At 43.0% G+C, this 22500-nt stretch overlaps 1 protein-coding gene across 5 annotated transcripts in view; it reads right to left on the reverse strand.

Moving 5' to 3' along the window:
- znf423 (zinc finger protein 423) overlaps nt 1–22500 on the reverse strand; it is a 144110-nt gene that overhangs the window by 5526 nt on the left and 116084 nt on the right. For all 5 annotated transcript variants that reach the window (XM_054620293.1, XM_054620292.1, XM_054620291.1 and 2 more), the window contains exons 19-20: nt 11691–11822; nt 9292–9407 (exon numbers count right to left, since the gene is read on the reverse strand). In XM_054620293.1, the coding sequence (XP_054476268.1) occupies nt 9292–9407; nt 11691–11822 (248 nt within the window). The remainder of the gene's footprint in view (nt 1–9291; nt 9408–11690; nt 11823–22500) is intronic.

The raw sequence follows: 22500 nt of genomic DNA on the forward strand, positions 1-22500 counted from the left end.
CTGGCCTGAACTGGGAACATTCATCTGGAAACATTACATTACAGCAAACTCAAACACTATCATCGACCTTGTTTGTGAGCAAAATAACTCACACACAAACACTTTGCTGTTCTGTAATGATTTAACAACTACACTTTCAATTGGAGGTGCCAAGTATCTCATAGAAGCAGGAAGAGGGAAGCATTGCTGTTGGAACAATGCTGTGTGTGTTTGTATGTGTGTATGTGTGTGTGTGTGTGTGTGTGTGTGTGTGTGTGTGTGTGTGTGTGTGTGTGTGTGTGTGAGAGCTACCTCCATGTATCAGCAAGCGAGCGTCTGTCAGTATGTGTCAAATGTGTGTGTATGTAGGGGTAATTGGAGGTAGTCCAAATGCTGCATGTGCGTGAGTGTGTGTGTGTGTGTGTGTGTGTGTGTGTGTGTGTGTGTGTGTGTGTGTGTGTACGTGTGCCCCATCTCCACTGCTGTTTTTAACACCAAATGAAAAATCACCTTAGTCGCCTTGTGGTCTTTCTTTGGGTTCAGTGTATTTATAGCTCAGGGTTGACACTCTTCCAACAGAATGAGCGTGTCTATGTCTGTGTGTGTGTGTGTGTGTGTGTGTGTGTGTGTGTGTGTGTGTGTGTGTGTGTGTGTGTGTGTGTGTGTGTGTGTGTGTGTGTGTGTCTGGGACTAGCAGATGGGCTGTCTTAGCCCTCTTCCTCTGCTCCCTGGCTTGTCTTTAGCCCCACCCGTCCAGGACAGGATGCTGCCCCGGGAGCAGATCGAAAATAAACGCACCCCCCCCCATCCCTTTACATCCCTCCGACACGTATTCCCTGCTCCCCTCCCACCGCGTTATGCCCCATCGCTCCTCATCATCCTTCTGACTCTCCTCCTCTTGTTGTAAATCTAACACTATGCCATACTTTCTAATGATCCACCCAAAACTTCTTTCATCCCCTTCTCTTTCCAGCCAAGTCACGATGACCCAACACTCCTCTCCTCCGTCACCGCACCCAGGGTGACCTCTCTGACCGCGTCCTGTTTGGAGAGCGCCCTCCCTTTCTTTTCTCCTAGGGGACTTCCCCTCTCCTGTTGCTCCTGGCCCAAACAGCCAGGTTTGGACCAGTAAACACAACCCAAAATACACTCACAGCATGATGGGCACACATACACACACATACATACATACACACACACGCACACACAAGCACAATGTCAAAGGCGCACACGCATGGATCTGCACCTGATTCACAGCAAAGGTGAGAGCTCCCCGCTGGAAGCCGTTACACATAATAGGAAGTGACCTCACCTCCAGCACGAATAACCGAGCGTTCCTGAGCGTCACATGACACGTTTGAGTCACACCACTACAGAGAAAAATGTGGGTATGCTCAAAACTGATCTCTTTCACTCCCCTCTCTCTCTCTCTCTCACACACACAAACACAAAAACACTTCTCTCAGGGCCGAGGAATGTGGCCCTTCTAGACTGTGAAGCTGAGTGCCAGATGAGGACTGGAGCCTGCGGACATGGTTGACAAGACAGACAAACACATACACAAGCATCCAAAAACACACTCATAAAAGACACAGGCAGGATACTGAATGTAATGTATAAGAGTGTGAGGGGGTAGGAACACACACACACAAACACACACACACTCTAACACCGGGCAATGCAAAATGTCAGGCAGACGTAAATGAAAAATGGATTTAAAAGTTACAGATGTGCAAATAAATGCACAGACACGATCCATCCAACACACACATGAGCTCACAATTCAGCAGAGCGTGACGGCTTTCCGTGTCACTGTCATATTACTGCACACGCCCAATCCCCATGAGTCCCTCGGGGGCCAGCTTTTTTTTTTTTGATTACCATGCACCCCTAAACTGGCAGAAGGGCAGAATGGAAAACAGAGAGAGCACTGACATAAAGATGGATGAGTGAAGGAAGGAAGAGGGATGGGTTGGCTTGATATGTGAAGTGAGGGAGGAATTAAAGGGGATGAGTAGAGCGAGGAAGAGCAGAGACACAGTACAGTGTGTGTGTGAGTGAGTGTGTGTGTGTGTGTGTGTGTGTGTGTGTGTGTGTGTGTGTGTGTGTGTGTGTGTGTGTGTGTGTGTGTGTGTGTGTGCATGAGTATGCCTGGTTTATGTGCCAGCAAAACAAAACAAAAGTACATGGGGTGTTTTTATGGGGGTGTGTGTCATTTACTTTCATCATTACAAGTGTCAATAGAAGCAGCATTGATTGGAAGATCAATAAAGGTTGTTTCACAGCAGTAAATTCCTTTTCTTATCTTTGCTTTAAAAGGCCTCTTAAATAAAATACTGAAATATTTGCTTGTCATTTTTGATTGACTTGGTTGAAAGCCAAGGAGAGAGCTGAAACAAGTAGTCAATAAACCAATTAGTTACAACAATTTTGATAATCCAATAGCCTTTTATATCATTGTCTTAAGAAAAATAAGCCAAATATTATCTGGTTCCACCTTCCAGCTTGTCAATTGTTAACATTTGCAATTTTTTAAGACTTGTATGATAGAAAAAATATATCTTTGAGTTTTGGACTGTTGGTCAGAGAAAACAAAGTGTTTGAATATGTCTGAAAAAGAAGCTTATTGATAGTGTTCACTATCTTCTCAGAAAAAAAATTTGACAATACTTCATGTTTAGGGATCTTTTAAACATCCCCAAACAGGGGGAAATATTAAACAACTTCAGTGTGAAAAAGTACCTTGATATAAGTACAATACTTGCTGATTCATGTACTGTAGCTGTGCAACTGTCAGAAAATGTATACTAACACTTTAATAGTTTTACAATGTGTCTAATGGCGTGCTTCAAATTTAGAATTAAACAGTTTTACCCATCAGAGATGTGCGAATAAAGTGAAAGAAACTAATTAGAGTCTAATTATTAGACTGAACAAGTCAGAGGAAAAGAACAGAAAATGTATAAACCAATTGTTGTCAAAGATTAGAATTATTCTACAGAGCCAAACAAATGAGGGCCTTTGGGTTTTTCCAGCTGTTGATGTGGTGACATGTTGGTGTCTGTGTGTGCCGTCTATGTATCTGTATGAGTGTATTTTGGCAGAGCTGATAGAACAACACGCCACGCAGAGTCTGTCCTGTTCTGTGACACATTGCCTCTGTTCACCTGTCACACACACGCACACACACAAACTAAATGACAGGAACATGGTCCAAGCTGTTAGAAACCCTCCAGGTGCTGGCTCAGTGTTACTCCTTTGTATCCGTCCCTACCTCTGTTTATCTCGCTCTCCCTCTTTATCTCGCCCTGCCTGTCTTTGTCTCTCTGCATCCGTCTGTTTGTTCCTCCGCTTTATATCAAAGCAGGAGTAACTTTCTTTTGCCTGATATTTTCTTTTTTCTCTTTCGCCTCCCTCACCGAGAACCACTGTGCATGCCCTTTTTTTTACCGTGTTCTGGCGGTGAGTTCCTCAAAGCATAAATGCAAACACACGTGTACATGTGCATACAAATGCAATATTTACAGATGATTAACTGGTCCCACATTGAGATTTTCCTCTGTTTAAATCCAGCGTGAACAGAACGAGCTTTGCATTCACAGTGTGGAGCGAAGAAAACTACAAAAATCTCTGCAGTGTTAACAGCCGCGGACACAATTTGTATGCAATGTTTCCTTAGGTGGTCAGAGGAAAAAAAGGAGTCCGCCAAGATTAAGGAGAGTAAGATAAATGACACATTATTGTTGATTTGGTTGTGTTGCTTTTCCTACAGCTTTTAGTTCTGCTAAACTTGTGTACAATAACTTCCATAATTATGGTTGTTTAGATAGTGATCTGGTAAATAAGTCAAGAGATAAAGACTTGAAATAGTAGCAGCTGTTGTACTGTGGTAGTAGTATTAGTAGTACTAGTAGTTGTTGAATCAGGTAAGGCTAGCTGGCATGCAGTCTCTCCCTATTTGTCTCTCTACTTCTCTCTTTGAATCTCCTTTTGTTTCTGTCTCTCTTTCCCCTGCTGCAAATACCTTCAAGTCTAGGGATTCAGGGAGGAAAGAGTGTGTGTGCGTGTGTGTGCGTCCCAGGTCCCCATTCTAATAACACAGAGTCTCCCAGTGAGCAGTGGGGCAGCTGAGTACGCTCCCCTGGAACGCCACAGGGATCTACGGATCAAATTCATACACACACGCACGCACACACACACACACACACACACAAACACAAACACACACATAGACAAGCACACACACATACACACACACACACACACACACACACACACACACACACACACACACACACACACACCAAGGGAGCCAAGGATCAGAGAGTACACACTACGGCTTGACACAACACTCACAACTGACAGCAACATCCAGAGACAATGGAGACACACACACACACACACACACACACACACACACACACACACACACACACACACACACACACACACACACACACACACACACACACTCACTCACTCACTCACACACAGATACAAGCCATTGCCAGTTCAGCCACATCCACACCTTTCCATAATTCAGTTAGAGGGAGACAATGAGATTCAGACAAAGACAACATTATTCACAGACAGACTGCTAAACACAGCTCGTTTCACACACATACACTCTCACACTCACACACACACACACACACACACACACACACACACACACCCCGACCCAACTGCAGGTATTGAACAGTCAAGCCAAGCTTTTCTCTGCTGTACGTTAACTACCAAAATAAAGATTGTATTCATTACTTTAGCTCTACGGGGAAAACTTTAAATATTCCTTTCATTTTTCCAGGTACAGGTAACATACAGTAACAGCTGAGAAGGGGCCCCATACTGGCTGAATACAAATTAATAACATGTCACTGATATAGGAGCTCCGATGTTGGGATGTAGTCCAACTGTGCTGAAAATGTAAAATGCTGTATTCAGTGCTGTGTTTCTGTCAGTGTGTTGGTTTGTCCATCCCTCTCTGTATGACTCCTTCTTCATTTCCCAGTTTTCTATCCATCCTGTTGTGTACACTACGTGTTCTTTTTAGTGCGTCTACGAGGGAACAGATCCCCGCTCGTCTCTGCGGTTGTGTGCGTGCACAACCCTCAAATATTCAACACCGCTGGGACGCGAGGAAAGGCGGAAGATTCGGTGGAGGGAATCAACACACAAACAAACGAAAAGGATCCTCCAACATCCATCCACCCTTCCATCCATTTATTCATCTGACCAGCAATCCAGCCATCCAGCGGTGTTTAAATATTCACTAGTGCTAAAGGAAATTGTGAAGCACAACAGGCAGATAGAAAAAAAAAAAGGGATGATTAGGGAGGAGTGCTGAAGAGTGACGGACGGAGCGAGGGAGCAGAGGAGGCATTGAGGGCAGGAGCTGCAGTATAGCACCCCCTGGAGGCTTAAAATGAATGTGAAGATCAAGAAGTCTGTCAGGGAATGTAACACAGGAGAGAGTCAGAGCTGATGTACAGCCGGATGACTATTTCAAACTAGGTTTACTTCAACAAGACGGATGCACTGTCTCCAAAGATCATAAAAAAAGTACTTTGTAGATATTTGGGTACTGCTTAGACTTCTGAGTATACTTAAAAATATTGTACGAATGCAAAAACAATTGTTTGCTGGTGGTGGGAAAACGGACATTTTTTTAAATCATCAGTACAAAAGCAGTTTCTACAGCCACGCTAATTGAAAGAAAGAATCTAAAACAGAGAGAATTAGAAAAGTCCTGTGTGTCTGGGAGTAAAGACAGAGAGAAAGATAGATCCAGAAGGACCTCACTGATCAGGGCCACGGCATTTCTTATTTACACAACCGCTCACACACACACACACACACACACACACACACACACACACACACACACACACACACACACACACACACACACACACACACACACACACTCACACACACCAAAACATTTCTTATTTACCAGCTTACGTCTGCACTATTTATGGGGCACTGGGGAGAGGCACAGAAGAGAGGAAGAGAGGAGAGGGGCTAAAATATGCATAGGGGCTGGTTCTTCAGGGACAGACGGTGGGGGGAGTCAGAGAGAGGGAGGAAGACAGAGAGAGAGAGAGGAGGGAGAGAGACAGGAGGAGAGAAGAGTTAAAGTTGTGGTGTGGAAGAGGTGGACAGAGAGGTGAAAGCCAGCGACTGAGAGAGAAAGTAAAAGTCTTTGTATGCAGAGGGAGACGAGAGAGGGACTGAGAGAGTGCGGTGAGGAGGGAGAGAGGATGATGCAGCGACGTGTCCATGCAGCAGTTCCCCTTGGGTGTGTGTGTGAGGGGAGAGAGAGAGAGAGCTTGACATCATACGGCCCCTCCGAGGGGTTGAAAGAGGCCAAAGCCTTTTTCTCGCTGGCCAACCGGCCTTCTTCATCCATCGGTACCTCATTAAAACACACACAAATTACCCCATTCCACTTTCTCTGGCAGATGCACACACATACACACACACACACACACACACATACACACAATAATAGCTAGCAGTGGCATTAACCTCCATGGTTGTAGCTCTCCATCTCCCCCAGTCAGCCTTTCTGTCTAGCCCACTTAGAGAGCCCTCCCATGGGGCAATGGAGCTGTGGCAGGTCGGGCTTGGGCTGCAAGTTTTTTCACACACACACACACACACACACACACACACACACACACACACACACACACACACACACACACACACACACACACACACACACACACACACACACACACACACACACACACACACACACACACACACACACACTTGGGCCATGACCAAAGTGTAACAAGATGGATATAGCTGGAGTGCAGCAGCCAAAGAGGAAGAAGTACAAGGAGCTGAGGGAGAGAAGAAGGTGAACTGAGCTCGACTTAGCTGGAATCAAAACAACACAGAATTAAACTCATTTGACCTGACTAAACTCAGCTGAGTTTATATGTGAGGAGAATAACTGTCTGTTGTTAAGTCAAGTCAAGCTATATAAAGGTTTTATACATTTTAACTCACACTAGCGTGATGTTTTTGTTTTTTTACGAAAGTGCTCTATAAGAAAGTTATCATCATTAGTATTACTACTGTGCGGGAAAAATAAAACCAAACCAAACCAACAGTTATTTAGGTCTTCAGTGTGAGAAGTGTAGTCAAGTTTCTTTTTAAATCCAAACGTAACAACAGATTTATCAAACTAATGATTCCCATCCAACAATTCATCAGTCCATAAGGATGTTGTGACCTGGTCAGACAACAGGAGAGGAGTCATCTGGGATGGAGCGTGTGTAGCAGAGGAGTGGAGGTGTTTGTGTGTGTTTGTAGAGGTGTGTGGAGGTGAATGGGAGTGTGTGAGGTGTGAGTGGTGCCTGTGTGTGGACATTAACCGACAGGGTCCAGCAGTCACCCTGCTGTTAAATGGACTGGCCAGCCATATGCCCACCACCTCCGGCCCTACATCACTGCCACTTTGTGTGCGTGTGTAGGTGTGTGGGTGTGTGTGTGTGTGTGTGTGTGTGTGTGCGTTGCTGGGGCAGGCTTTTGTAAATTCAAATAATTCCTGGTAGAAGTTCTTATATAGGTTGTTTTTGTGTTTTTCTGACTTTCTTTGTCTAACTCTTTGTTGTTTGACATCCTGCCCACAGACCACTCTTCTCATTACGTACCATTCGAACACAGCACATATTATAGAGTGAACGCTTTTTGCCATTATCATCTACACTATTCACAAGGCATTGATATTACTGGCTGCTGTGGTAAGAACATATTTGTGTGTATTGAATGTTACTTCATGTATTCATATCAATTATCTTGATACGTATATATAGGCAGGGATGAAGGAGCCCCGGGATCTCTCGGGAGAGTTAAGTCAACCAGACCCAGACCAAAGCAAAGGTGTCAAGTGATGTGTATTTCTATAGTGACGTTAGTTGATCCTGGGACAACTCGGTTTGCTTATACTCTGTGTGTAGCAGATAAACCTACGTGGAGTGAAGACAATCAAATCTCAGGGTGTTCCTGATTGTTAGATACTGTGGTGTTTCACCATTAGTCAGATGTAGTTGTTAAGTAAGCAGTTAGATATTATGATATTAAGATTCGAGCATAATCAACAAAGCTGCTTATCAAAAACCAACCACTACAATGCAAACTCAAGCTTTTGCCAGAGACGTTAAACTTGTAGCTTCCAAGGAGTTATCAAAAGCCACCTTTTAGCCTTTTGAAAGATTCCAGCATGTTAATCTGTAAATGAATCCCAACACAGTGATTGGATATCCTATGAGCAACTCTTGTCTGAAACAGTGGAAAAAACTGTATTATATATATATAATATATATATATATATGCAGGTTCAACACTAAAACATTACACAAAGCACAATTTGTTCTGCTTCTCAAACATGATGGTGGTTGAGGTGCTTTGGCAGATTCCACTTAAAGATAGACTGCAGCTCTTTTTGATTTTTTTTGTAATCAATTAGTATTATTTGATCTGTCTAGTAGAATTGTAAAACACCAGAAAATGGTGATCATTGGTGATACTGATTAAACACAATGCAAGTAATTCCATTTCTACAATCTGTAGGCTTCCACAACAACTAGCTTTCTTTATAAAACACCTCTGGTCAATGCAGCAGGCAGCAGTATGAGGAAAGTTTACAGATTTCCCCTTTAACAGCGTTGTTTGACCTACAGACTTTTTAGGTCACTAGTATGTTGCTAAGAGGATACAAGAGACAAGGAGCAGAAGAAATGGAGGAGGACAGAGAGGTTTACATCATCATAGACCTGGCCACAGCTGGCCTAGGACCTACTCTTGGGTGACTTATATCCTCTCTTCTCTTTCATACGCACACACACAAATGTGTCTGGACCCTAATGGCATGAGGCTTGCCAGAACCCTGCTCAGACCTCATGAGGAGAGATGGAAAGAGGGGGACAGAGGAACGGAAAGAGGGCGGAGGGAGGACTACGGATGAGCAGTAAATAAAGGGAATCTCTAAAATGATGGACAGTAGCTGGGAGGTATCGGAAGAGGTTCTGGAGAAGGTTACTGAATATTGAGGGATCGGTGGAAGCCTTTGAAAGAAGGGAGGGTTTAGGTTAAGAATATTAACTACATTTCTCTTATACAGTGAGTCTCCTTGGGTACACATTCTACTTTCTACCGTGAGATCAGCACCTGCACACAACCATTCCCTAATTTATGCCAGACAAGAACTACACACACACACACACACACACAAACATACAGACAGAAAGAGAGTCAGGTCAAGGCCAACACAAAGACAGAATTTAGGGGGCCTACCTGTAGTTCTGTCTGAAAGAAGAACTTCTGCGGACACTGGGAACAGTCGTAGATCTTGTCTTCCTGGCCGTGGACGGCAAAAATGTGCTGCTGGAGCTTGTTGGCCTGCACAAACACTGGGAGAGGAAAACATAAACCGCAACACATTACACAGTGTTTATTATTCCACTGAATTCCACTGACTTCAGAAGAAAAAAAAAATGCCTATTAGGCAGAGAAACAGTTTAATCTCCATTGTTGTTGGCATGTCTGTTGCTGGAGCTTCAGGTCTATGGTGTTAAACTCAAGGTAATATAAAAAGTAATTTTTGAATGGTTAAGTGAAAGCTTTGGAGAAAACTGATCTTGGGTCTGTGAGTGAAAGATAGTGAAGGTGTTTGGATATAGACTACAGTACATGTAGCTTTTTATTAGCTCCAATCTACTGATTTACTGTTTACAACCTGACTGTTGAACGATAAGTGCTACACCATCTGCAGTATACTGAACCAGCAGAGAAGGAAGCAAATGGCAACTGAGTTTTGGGTACAAATAAACCAACAAACGCGCACAACTAAAGCAAATGAATGGCTGACGGGGAAGACGTGAGTGCAGGAGAAAGAAGGAGAGAAAACAGGAAGTGCTATCCTCAGCAGACCTTGTGATATTTATCAATAAATGATCTCCTCCTTTTTTTAACTTCTGCTTCACTGTTGTCTCATACTTTTTTTTTTTTTTCTTTCTCTCTCTCCCTTTTGTTTCAGTAAACTTTTGGTTTTCACTGTGTGTATGTGTTGAATTATTAAGCCTCCCCATAGGAGTGGTGCCCATCTTACTAATTCATAAGCCACCAAGGAATAGATTTAAAGTTTAAAGAGTTGCTGTGTACCTGGGGGAGGGAGAGGAGGAGGGGGAGAGAGGCACACAACACAAGACAAACTCAACAACTGAGGGAGGGGAAAGACAGTGAAGGGGAGAAAGAGGGAGGGCAGAGATAGAGAGAGAGAGAGAGAGAGAGAGAGAGTATGGGGATAGAGAGTCAAGAGATGGGAGGGAGGGAGGGAGGGAAGGTGCAGCCCTAGTTTCTGGTAAAATACACCGAACCACAGGCCTAATTTGGTCATCCAGCATTTTGTTTGTGTCCTCTAGTGGATTTCAGAGACACAGGGTACTTCATATTTGGCATGTTTGGAGGTAATATTGCATGAACTTTTGCACATGCAGAGTATTGTGTCTACTTCTTTAGCAGCAGCCCCCTGCTGGAATATTACACCCACAGGTAACAATGTTAAAACAATGAATGTTCCTAACATGATCTCGTTTTTAACTGAAAAAAATAAATAAAGTAAAACATATACACTATGTATCATGATGCAGGTAACCCAGAGAGGGCTTTACCGTGCCACAACAAGTACTGGAGACGATTTAAGTGCAAACCTTGCTTCCAACTGCAATAATAAGACGTGTTCAGTTTGGTGTTTAGAAAGTTTGTGCTGGTGGTTGTCTGCTTTAAAAAGGAATGCACTATTCTGGCTGGTTAAAACCCTTTTGGATTCATATTCATCTGTGATTAGACAGATAACATATAGTGCAAATAAAACAAAAAGCCAAACAGTTCTACAATAATAACCTATGGTTAGGGTAGGAATGTCTATAGTAGTCTATATTTCATTGGTGATAAACAGTGATGTAAAAAAGAGTAGTGTCGCCGGTTACACAAACACCTTCAGAATGAAACTCAAGGTGTCATTTCTCCTTAGTTGAGGAACTTACTTAAGCATATTGCATGGAAAATGTTCCTTTAGTTAAAGTAAATGGTAACGCATTTACTGCACTGACAGAGACTTTATAGCGGTGAAGGTCCATGGAGACCTTCTGTTTGACTTGAACTTGCTTGCTATGTTCCCACAGTGCATAAAAATGGCAAGTAAAAGAAGACAAGAAAACCAAATTTATCAGAGGAGGAAAAAATTATACATCAGGAATAATACAATAGAAAAACGCATTGGTTATTTTATTTTCATGAATGCACACTAACTGGACATTGATTGAATACTGATTTTACCCTGACATAGTTCCCATCTATCTTCCCTCACATTCTTAGGCAGCCTGGCAGCAATAAATAAGTGTGCTGCTATCTTATCCTCTTGTTTTGATGGGATAATAGTTTTTTACGGTATACTAAAGTGTGTGATTGTATGGGATTATTCAGGCCATTTTTTGTGACCCTGCTGTGTAGATTGTGAATTCATGTGTGCTAAATTGTTTCTGTGAGCACTATACATCTCCATGTTTCTTTGTCAATTTTTAAATGCTAAGCAGATAGGACACAAGTGAGTACTGTTGTTTTCTGTGCTACTGTCCTTGACGGTGAATGTGTGTGTGTGTGTGTGTGTGTGTGTGTGTGTGTTTGTCTCTCACCTGTGAAGCAGACGGGACACTTGAAGGTACCTCCCATGCCTTCAAAGCTGTGCTCTATCAGGTGGCAAAGCAGCTTGGCAGGTGAATCAAACATCTGGTTACACAGCTTGCATTCGTGATTGATGCCCTCCTCTGCAAATAGGAGACAGACACGCATATGTAGGTTGGGTTAGGCAACACGAAAACAGGAACATATGACATCATTTTAGAATATTAATACAAAACTCAGGGAATATGTCTGCACATACAGAATCGGTCAGATGCCGTCAAACTGTGGCATATAATACACTGAAAAAAATCATACAGGTAACAGAGGAAACCGGTAGACACAGATTAGAAATGCACATGTAAACCATACAGCAATAACAGGAATATTAATAGAAGTGGCGCTCCTATTGCTCACATTCTATTACTAACTAACTAGGATTAAACATACATGATTTAAGCAGTGACACTTGTTTCACATATTATATAAGTGTAGTCTTTAGTCTTTAAAAAAAAGAAGCTACATTAAACCACAAACAAGTGAAATAAGCTCTCACCATTGGCAAAATTTAATTTTAAAAACTACGATTTTAAAGGTTCATCTCCGGATCAGTTAAGGTGTCAACCCTTGCTGCATGATCTCCTTTAATTTTTCCTTCTCCCTTCTACAACCCCCTCCCCCATCCCCCCACCCCAAACACTCACACACACCCATCCCAGTGCCATATCTGCCCCAGCTGGTAATAGTCTGTCCTCCCCACAGGGCTGTGGATGATCTACCCTTCTTATGGTCATCCCTCCTTCCCCTCCCTCTGTCCTCGTTATCTGCCTTCGCCCACCGCAGCCGCTCATCCATCCCTCACTTTGTCCCTTCCTCCCTCCGTGTCTCCCTTAACGCCCCTCTTGGTCTATCACTTGCTGATTGATATGTGTGGGTTCCAATTCAAACCCCTCACCCCATGTTACCTGCCTTCACATATACCGTGCTGATGTCTCTGAATGTCTCTTGACTACCCAACTCTCTGGCCATGTACCTTTGCTCTATCAGTCATTTAAAGTGGACACACCTCCCACAATCTCTTATTCAGATTAAACTGACAGTAAGTCTGAGATGGTGTTTACAGTAGATAAATTAGTTGACACGTCACACTTCAGCTGTATCTTCATCACAAACACACAAGAGAGACTGTCCCCGAGCCTCCATCCTTCCTGATTATTCTCACTAGGATTATACCAATGTTGGTGTGTCTCTGTGTCTATTTTAAGAAGGTGTCAGTGGCATCACAGCACCCATGGTGAAAGGCCAGATGAAAAGTGGGCGTCATAAACACACACACACCCACACCCCTTGACGATCAGGTCTCCTGCCAGTTGTCCTTATCACAATTGTACCATACAGGACCAATGCACCAGTCACACACACACAACCACACACACGTCATGTGGGACCACACACACACACACACACACACACACACACACACACGCACACCACAGGACTATAGAGCCCGGAGACATCAGATGGTGTCTTCTCACAGACTAACACACAAAAACATGCATACACGTACAGTGACTCAAAGATACACATAGACAATATAAAGAGGACACGGTCAGTGACTTCTCCGCCTTTTCTCAAGTAAGTGCTATTAATGTGTGCGTACTCTCACACACATTAAAACAGTCTGCAGAACTTCAGCTGCAGGGGATCATGGGGTTAATAACGTCTTCAATCATACATCCATGACACCCATACTGACTTATACACACACACAAAGATTCCTATCTCTCTTTGCCTCAAAGGCCGACACAAGGGTGCCCTAATCCCGTCTCAATAGCTGTGGGGGAGTGTGAGTGTGTGTGTGTGTGTGTGTGTGTGTGTGCGTGTCTGTTGGGTGCCACATGGGTTTATATGGATGAGATGGAATGCTCCATGGTCCCGGTCCCCAAACATCCCCTGTCACACACACACACACACACACACGCACGCACACACACACACACACACACACACACACACACACACACACACACACACACACACACACACACACACACACACACACACACACACACACACCTCAAAGGCTGCTAGGTTGTGTGGGGCGCCAGTGTGTCCGAGACATACTGAGACAGATAGAGGTTCATTATCATTTACTAGGAGATTGAAACAGCAGGAGAGAGTCACATGGAGTGAGACACACAGAGAGAACGAGGGAGATAGAGAGAGAGAAAGAGGGAGGAGTGTACCGCACTACCAGTTTAATTAATTGTCATGTTTCATATTTTAATTATCATGCAAGTAATCCTTGTCTCGGTGAAAGTATACTTTTATTTAACACTGGATCTTTCTCATAATACATTGTTTCAACCAAACAGAAGTAAAAGACAGACCTGAGAGAAAGAGATACAGACAGAAAGTGAATAAGTAAGTTTTGCCCACACTTCAGTGATCTCAGTGTGTGTATGTTGTGTGTGTGCTGGGGGTCTCTGTAGAAGGCACCTTTAAAGCTCTTTGCCCTCAGTAAAGGTAACGCTCCTTTCAGAAGTTGGCCCGCACTCTCCCACGCCACCAGGATCAGAAGAAGTGGTCAAAGATCGACTACCTTTACATGTTCACAGTGATGTGCCTATTACCCATAGTTTGTGAATTTAGACAGAGACATCCTCACTGTACACATGCTGTATCAGAGCTCTGTGGTTACTGCAGGTGTTTTAGCTGCAATTACGAAGACAAAAATCCCAAACTGCACACATATGGCATGTATAGAGATCTGGTTATGACTTGCTTCTATTAAAGCAAATTAAACTTAAGCAATCCACACAAGACAACTCCAGCAATCACTGTAACTTAATCAGGATATGTTGTAATGCTTTACTTTTACTTATCTCATGAGAGTGAAGTCCGATTTTTTGGGTCATTCTCTATATAGATCTTTATCTAGAGATATGTCTTCATCAAAAGCGAACAATATACAATTTAGGGGGAATTTATAATAAAAAGTGTCTTAGTAGCGCTGCAACTATGATTTTTTTTTTCTTGTTACTCAATGGATCACTGAGTCTTTCAAATGGAAGGACATAGTCAAAGACGCCCATCACAATTCCCCTTAATCCCAATGCGTGGTTTCCAGATTGCTTATTTTGACCAACAGTTTAAAACAAAATAAAAACAAGACTTGTTGTTGATTAGTTTTCTATTGATCATTTCAGTACAAATTTCATCGGTAGAAACAAAAAAAACCTTTGTTGCATATTGTTCCATATCTTTTTTTTTTGTAGACGACATCAATGACACAGTCAGTCTTACAAAAGAAACTTTAAAAGAAAATTAACAGTCAATCAATTATCGAGTGAATGAAAAAAGTGGCTACAGATGAAAAAAGACAAAAACTACAGCGAGAGAGGGAAAGAGTAAGACAGAGACAAAGGGAGAGAGAGAGAATTGAAGGGAAATCAGCTAGGTGCAGAGAGATAATTGGGCTGTCCAGAACAAGGCCATGGGGAGAGGCCTCCAACGCCTCTGTGTGTGTGCGTCTGTGTCCCATGAAAGACTTCTCTTTTCTGACAAATACATTGTTTTGATCAGTGTGTGTGGGGTGTGTGTGGGGACCGCGGCCTCTGTATGCTGTCCCCCTCTGAGACCCAGTCCGTGTGTGAGCGTGTGTGTGTGTGTGAGAGACCCATAGTGAGATGACAGAGTCGCAGAGTATCCTGCCGTTACGCTTTGTCTCACAGAGTGCATTTGATCCAGCAGCATACGCACACACACGCACACACACGCACACACACACACGCACACACACACACACACACACACAACCCTGGGAGGCCTATGCTGGGACAGAGAACACAGGGGAGAGAGGGATGAGAGAGAGAGAGAGGGAGAGCGAGGCAGGGTGAAGGTTAGGACGCTGAGTTTGTTAACAGACATCAGAAATTAACTTTTTATGCTATTTAAAGCACACCAAAGCAAGTGTGGGTCTGGTTTATGGGGGAATCCTGCTCACTTGTTTGGATAAAGAACATGCATACTTTGCAAAAATGTGTGGCACGACCTGCTCTCACTCTCTTTTACCACTGTTAACTGTTAAAATATATTTTTTTAATGGTCACAAATATTTTCCATTTGACTGATCAAGCTTTATACAAGGAACATTTTATTCATAGCAGTCTAATTTGTCGAAGACATGTTCCAGCTGTGCTGACAGTTCCCAAAATGTACAACTAGCTGTTCTTGATTGATTGGTTGGTTGACAATTCTTCTGGTAAAACTCGTTAGGACACTTTTCTTGATTTCTACAAAGGGAATGCAACACCTGACCATAGGCCTGTTACAATTTCTATAACCACTTATTGTACGAAATATAAAGATAACCTCAATCATTTGACCTCCAAAATTAAGATTTTAGCCACCATGATGCCAGAATCAAAAAGCAGAGTTTTCCCTACCATTAGACTTGGGCATTTCACAGACATTGTGCATTTTTGTTCACAGAGCCTGAGAGTCCATTCCTTTTATTGTTTTGTTTTTGTGGATGCATTTTATTTATCTAGGATATTTTAACATGTTTTTTTATATTCCAGTGTCTTAATACCTTACAACTTAAAAGACCATTGTTTTTTGAAAGGCTGTACTTATAATATAATAAAATAATATTAAATCATTGGCATAAAATGGTCTTAAAATTACAATAATATTGTTTATCGCAATTGTTTCTGGGGGCAATTCATCATCCAATAAAATAAGGTATTGTGACAGACAATCATGGCAGAATAGTACTCAACTTTTAAGTGCTTACATTTATCAAATTCCTGCCTGTAATTATGAACATGAACATTTCATGTCGTGTTATCATGTTCACAGTGGGCAGCAAACAAGAAAAACCATTCAAACTAAATATCAGAGAGGTAGGCAGACAGAGAAAGAGAAACTGCTTTTTAAAGGGAAACTGCCCCTAAAATTCAAGCTGCTGCCACACACACACACACACACACACACACACACACACACACACACACACACACACACACACACACACACACACACACACACACACACACACACACACACACACACACACACACACACACACACACACACACACACACACAGGTAATTGGTGGCTTGCTGCTGTGCATCTGTTGAATAACTGATGAGGTTTCACCTCTGGAAACAGAGACAATGTGAAGACAGGATGTAATGTAATGTTAGTGAATGGACGGAGGGCAGGAAGGGGGGGGCACACACACACACAGAAAGAAAAGTCCATACAGCGGTCAGACTCATCCTTACAATTCAACAATGTCGCTCACAAACACACACACACAAACACACACCTACAAACACACACCTCATTGCTTATGCTCTACGTCCGTCTCATTCTCTCTCGTTACTCTCCTCTCTCTCTCTGCTAATTGACCAGAGGAGAGGGACCAGGTGGCATCATCCTAGTCACACCAACACCTACACACGCACGCACACACACACACACATTAATGCTGGCCTCATCACAGACCCCTGCAACATGCAGCACAACATAAATGAGCTCCTCGGTTTATGTTTGGGGACGGATCCCTGAAGTGATTGCATACCACACACACACACACACACACACACACACACACACACACACACACACACACACACACACACACACACACACACACACACACACACACACACACACACACACACACACACACACACACACTTAACACCCTTTCACAGTCTTGGCTGGGATACTCCTTTGGGTGCCTGGCCCCCCCATAAGCCCCGACCTCTCACCCTCCCCAACTCTACCGAGTCTGTATGGGCTGCTGCTGGTCCCTTGGGTGTCTACCCCCATTACTGCCCCTTTCTGCTAATGTCAACCCCCTCCATCCCCAAACTATGTGAGGTTGCAAGTGTGTGTGTGAAAGAACAGTAGAAAGTGTGTGTATGGTCCCTTTGCGACATATAGGCCGTAAACCAAGCCAGGCGATTGATGGCGAGGACAGCAAGGGAGAGCTAGCAAGAGAAAGAGAAAGAGAGAGAGAGAGTAAGGAGGACTGCAGAGAGAAGGATGGAGTCAGGGTTGACGGGATGGACGGAGGGAGAGCAACAGAGGCGTTTGGGAGAAAGAAGGAGTGCAGCAAAGAAGAGAGCAGTGGACGGAAGGAGGAGGAGTATGCACCTCTCTGGGGGGCTCGCTCAAGGTGTGTTTCCATGGCAACCAGGGGTGGGGGGGGTTGATGCGGAGGGGGAGTGAGCTTGACCCATTGGTAGTGTGGGGGCTGGAGAATAGACACACATACACACAAACTCATGCACATACACACACACACACACAACCTGCTGCAGTGCTGGAGGGGTCCCAAGAGTGCCCCCACCTTTACTCACCCTCTCCCTCTCTCTCTTACACACACACACAAACACACACACAGAGAAAGAATGCTGCAGTGCTGAGGTCCCGCGAGTACCCAACACCCACACACATTCTCCCTCCCTCCTCTCATCTTCCATTTTGCCTCTCTCTTTCCATCACTCTCTGTGTGGTAATTGTTAATATTTTCATCAGTTGTTTATGTACTTTACAGTGTGGCTTCTCACATGTAGTTGAATGAAGCTGGGAAATAGAGCTACAGCACTTTCAAACAGAAGAATCTCACCCACTGAAACAGGCTGCTTTTGACCTATTCATTTCAGTCAGCTGTCAGAGGTTCATCTGTGGTCAAAGCGTCTGCAACTTTAATTTTGGTTCGCAGAACTAAAAAAAAACATAAATCAAGTGCAAAATAAGGTTTCTGTTTCTCGGTCTCTTGCATGCTCTTTCACTCGTATGGTATTCAGGTACATAAATGTTGTTTAAGCTTCCATAACAAATTATCCATCCTACAGAGCTGCCAGTCCACCAAAAAAGACACGTCCAAGACACGTTCAAGCGAGGTAGGGTAAAAGGTTGTGACAGGCCAGACAACACATATTGAGCCATTCAGGTAGACTATAGATGCAGGTATACCATATATCACTGAGCTGGTCGACAGACAATATAGTGCACACGCTGTGGTAAAAAAGTGATATACATGGGATGCGAATGTCCCTAGTAGCAGACTTCATAGAGCCTAAAACAGAGAGGAGGCTCTCTACCTTCATTGTGCACACAGCTACAGTTTCTGGCTTCCCAGATGGCAGATGATGGGTTCATGAAAGTCCAGTGGTTTAACAACTTTCATCAAATACCTACAGTTCAGTTCACTCACCCTTTAGATTTTGAAGCGAGTCAGTGAAAGCAACATCCACCATATTAAAGAAAGAGAAAGACACAGGCCTTCCCCTTGAAAAACTAAGAAGAGAGACGACACTTAAGCACTCGTGCTACTCCTCCAAAAAAAAATCTCATATTGTCCTGTACTGAATAATTTCAGTGGAAACACTCACACACACACATGCACAAACACACACACACACACACACACAGGCCCACTATTGGCAGACAGTGGCAACATATGGTGATAGCCAGTTTGTGTGTATAGTGAAAGGAAGCACAAATTGAGCATATTTGTGGAGAGCAAAAGTGCATGTGTGTCTTGGAAAGAGTCTGTGTCTGTGTGTGTGTTTGTGTGTAGCAGCTTGGATTTTCCCTGTCAGATTACATAACAGTGGGAAGCTGGAGCGCTCTGTCCTGTAGGAGCCAAAAACCTTCTCAGTTACACACACACACACACACACACACACACACACACACACACACACACACACACACACACACACACACACACACACACACACACACACACACACACACACACACACACACACACACACCATCATCATCATCATCATCATCATCATCATCCATTGCTGTCTCTGGTTATTGTTTGTTTAAATGTTTAAGTCACACAGTTTATCACAACTTTATTAGACCTCGCCGGGTGGTGCTTATTTATAGCAATACACTCACAACATAAGTATTTGATTTTGTGTTTTTAAGGACTTCCTGTAAAACATATGAACATGATTTAAAAAAAGGATGAATAAATGTACAAGATATCAAAAATAGACTCAAAAAAGGTTTGACAATTATTCTGATTTGTTCTGATAATGTTTTACTAACTTTAGAGCTGTAATTTGGGATTTTCTTCTTTTTTTTTTACAGCAAAGCAGGGAGGTATAAAATGGTATAAAAGCACTACTGGATAAATGATTTAACCTTCTTTATCTGCTGTAGCTTAACAATACAGTGGAGAACTGCAGTGCAATGAATAATTTTAAGTGTATCCACTTTTTATATACAAATAAGTGGTTAAAGTATCGTTGTTCAGCTGGGGGTTTGTTAAAAACCTCTCTTGTTGCTGAGAGCTCGTATTGCTGTCTGATCTGACTGTAGGATGATTGGTTGTTAAGCTGTGCCTATTGTGATACATCAGAGCCCCTAAAGCAGATCACTTAAATCTGCCAGTAAAACTTTATCACAACTGTCATGATTGATTATTAAGCCATGATACCTCTGTGATAAGAGTACTGTGCTCTGAATTGCAAAAAAAACAAAAAGAAAACAGAACAAGGCTGGAACAGCAGGGAGCAGGTGAATGCTAAAACATCACATTCAAGTGCATTCGGTCACACATGTTGTTCATAAACACGAAACAATACACACACCAACACAGGATGTTCAGTGTCATCTTGAGGGCACTTGACCGTAACGAGTGGCCGACATGCAAGTCTTGTATTATCATACGTAATGAGACTTTAATTAATATTCAAACAGGAGAGGTGCACACATCATCGCTCTGGCCTTGGAATCATCGCTCAGGAGTTTCAGGAGGAAAATGGGGAATTACTGTTTCCTCCAATAAGCACACGGAAAGCTAATACCACACACACACACACACACACACACACACACACACACACACACACACACACACACACACACACACACACACACACACACACACACACACACACACACACACACACACACACTCTTTTTAGCTCGTTAGCAGGGATGAGAGTAATAAATGCAGAGTATATTTGTGTTTAGAATCTTAATTGAAAGCTTGAAAGTGGCCAAGAGGGAATAAGCCTAATCACTGTGTGAATAAACCATCAACACACACGCACACACACACAAGGACAGACAGACAGACAGACAGACAGACAGACAGACACACACACACACACACACACACACACACACACATAAAAGCTTGCCACTCCCTGGGATAACATTTAAAACTGAAGTACTTTTCTCTAGCCATCCATTCCTTTCTTTCCTCCCTCTCTCCCATCCCTTTTAACTCCTCCTATCCTCCTCCTCCTCCTGCTTTTTCCACAGTCCCTCCATCCTCCCATCTGTTTACATATGTAAAACACAACTACAGCCCCCTGGATGCACATCAACGGTATGTGTGTGTGTGTGTGTGTGTGTGTGTGTGTGTGTGTGTGTGTGTGTGTGTGTGTGTGTGTGTGTGTGTGTGTGTGTGTGAGCTGATGCTGGTTAAGACTATAGTCGACATCCACGAGGAGTTATAAAAAGTGTTTATGGTGGGTCAGGGCATGCCCTAATTGATTACAGGTATTTACTGCTGCAGGTGTTTTTCATTCCGTCAGTGGTATTGTTGTGGAATGATCATATGTGGGCTTATTAAACAGGCTAGAACATATTTATTTAAATGTAACGCTTTCACAATTAAATGTAAAAGTTTAACCCATAGATAAACGTACATTTTGAAAGATAAAGACATTGTAGAATTCTTCTGAGTGACTTGTAAAATGGATTGTTTTTCTGACTGAATATTCAAGTTGAAAACCAAGATGCAACTTGCACTTAAATGTTTGCACTTTATAGATGGAGAAGTTGCACAAGCACATTTAAGGAGACTGAAGGCAAAAGGCTTTTAAAAGCCAAATTCAGGTGGGGGGTGGATGAAACCTGCGAGCCCACCGTGGTGCGATAGATCAGAACACGCACACACAAAATCACCCGCCCATCCAGGTTAGCAAGCACGTCTGTATCCAGGGCTAATCACCACGGCAACCGTAATCAAGGCTCTGATCTAGTTGTCAAGGTGATAAAGAGACGGTCACCCCTGAATGTCTCTCCCTCTCTCTGAAAGGCTAAATCACTCAGTTTTGAAAAAAACTGTTATTTACATTGCTTTTTATTTAGGACAGATTTAAAAAAAAAAAAAAAAAAAAAAAATAACAAAACAGTGTGTTAAAAGAGAGAGTGTGTGTGTTAGAGACATTGACAGAGAAAGGTAGGGTTGGAGAGAAGAGGTGTATGGTGTTGATTAAGATTCACTAATCGTTTGTTTTTGGTGCTAAATCTAACGGATATGTGTGTATGTGTTTGCCTACCTCTATCTAATCCTATCCTGCTGTTTACTGGTGTGTGTGTGTGTGTCTGTGTTTGTGTGTTTCTTTAATCTGTGCTCCCAGGAGGAGTCAGAGGGAGCTAGCAGGCTTCTCCCTGCTGCATCTCCCAAATACCACTAAAAAGCCAATCTCCATTCCACAACAACAACATTAAGGCCCACACACACACACACACACACACACACACACACACACACACACACACACACACACACACACACACACACACACACACACACACACACACACACACACACACACACACATTAACACACACAAAAACTGGAGAGAAAGGCCTGAGAGACGTGCTTAGTTTTCTGTTCACCAAACTGTAAACCCCACCCTAAAAGCACATGTTGTCATGTGCAATCACATGTAATAAAGCAGCTGAAATAGATTTCCATACTCTCTGAGATCTTTAAGTAGTGTGTAACCAAATATACCGTCGTTTTATTCACGTTTTAC

The sequence above is a fragment of the Anoplopoma fimbria genome, chromosome 19 (assembly GCF_027596085.1).
Source record: "Anoplopoma fimbria isolate UVic2021 breed Golden Eagle Sablefish chromosome 19, Afim_UVic_2022, whole genome shotgun sequence".
NCBI lineage: Eukaryota > Metazoa > Chordata > Actinopteri > Perciformes > Anoplopomatidae > Anoplopoma > Anoplopoma fimbria.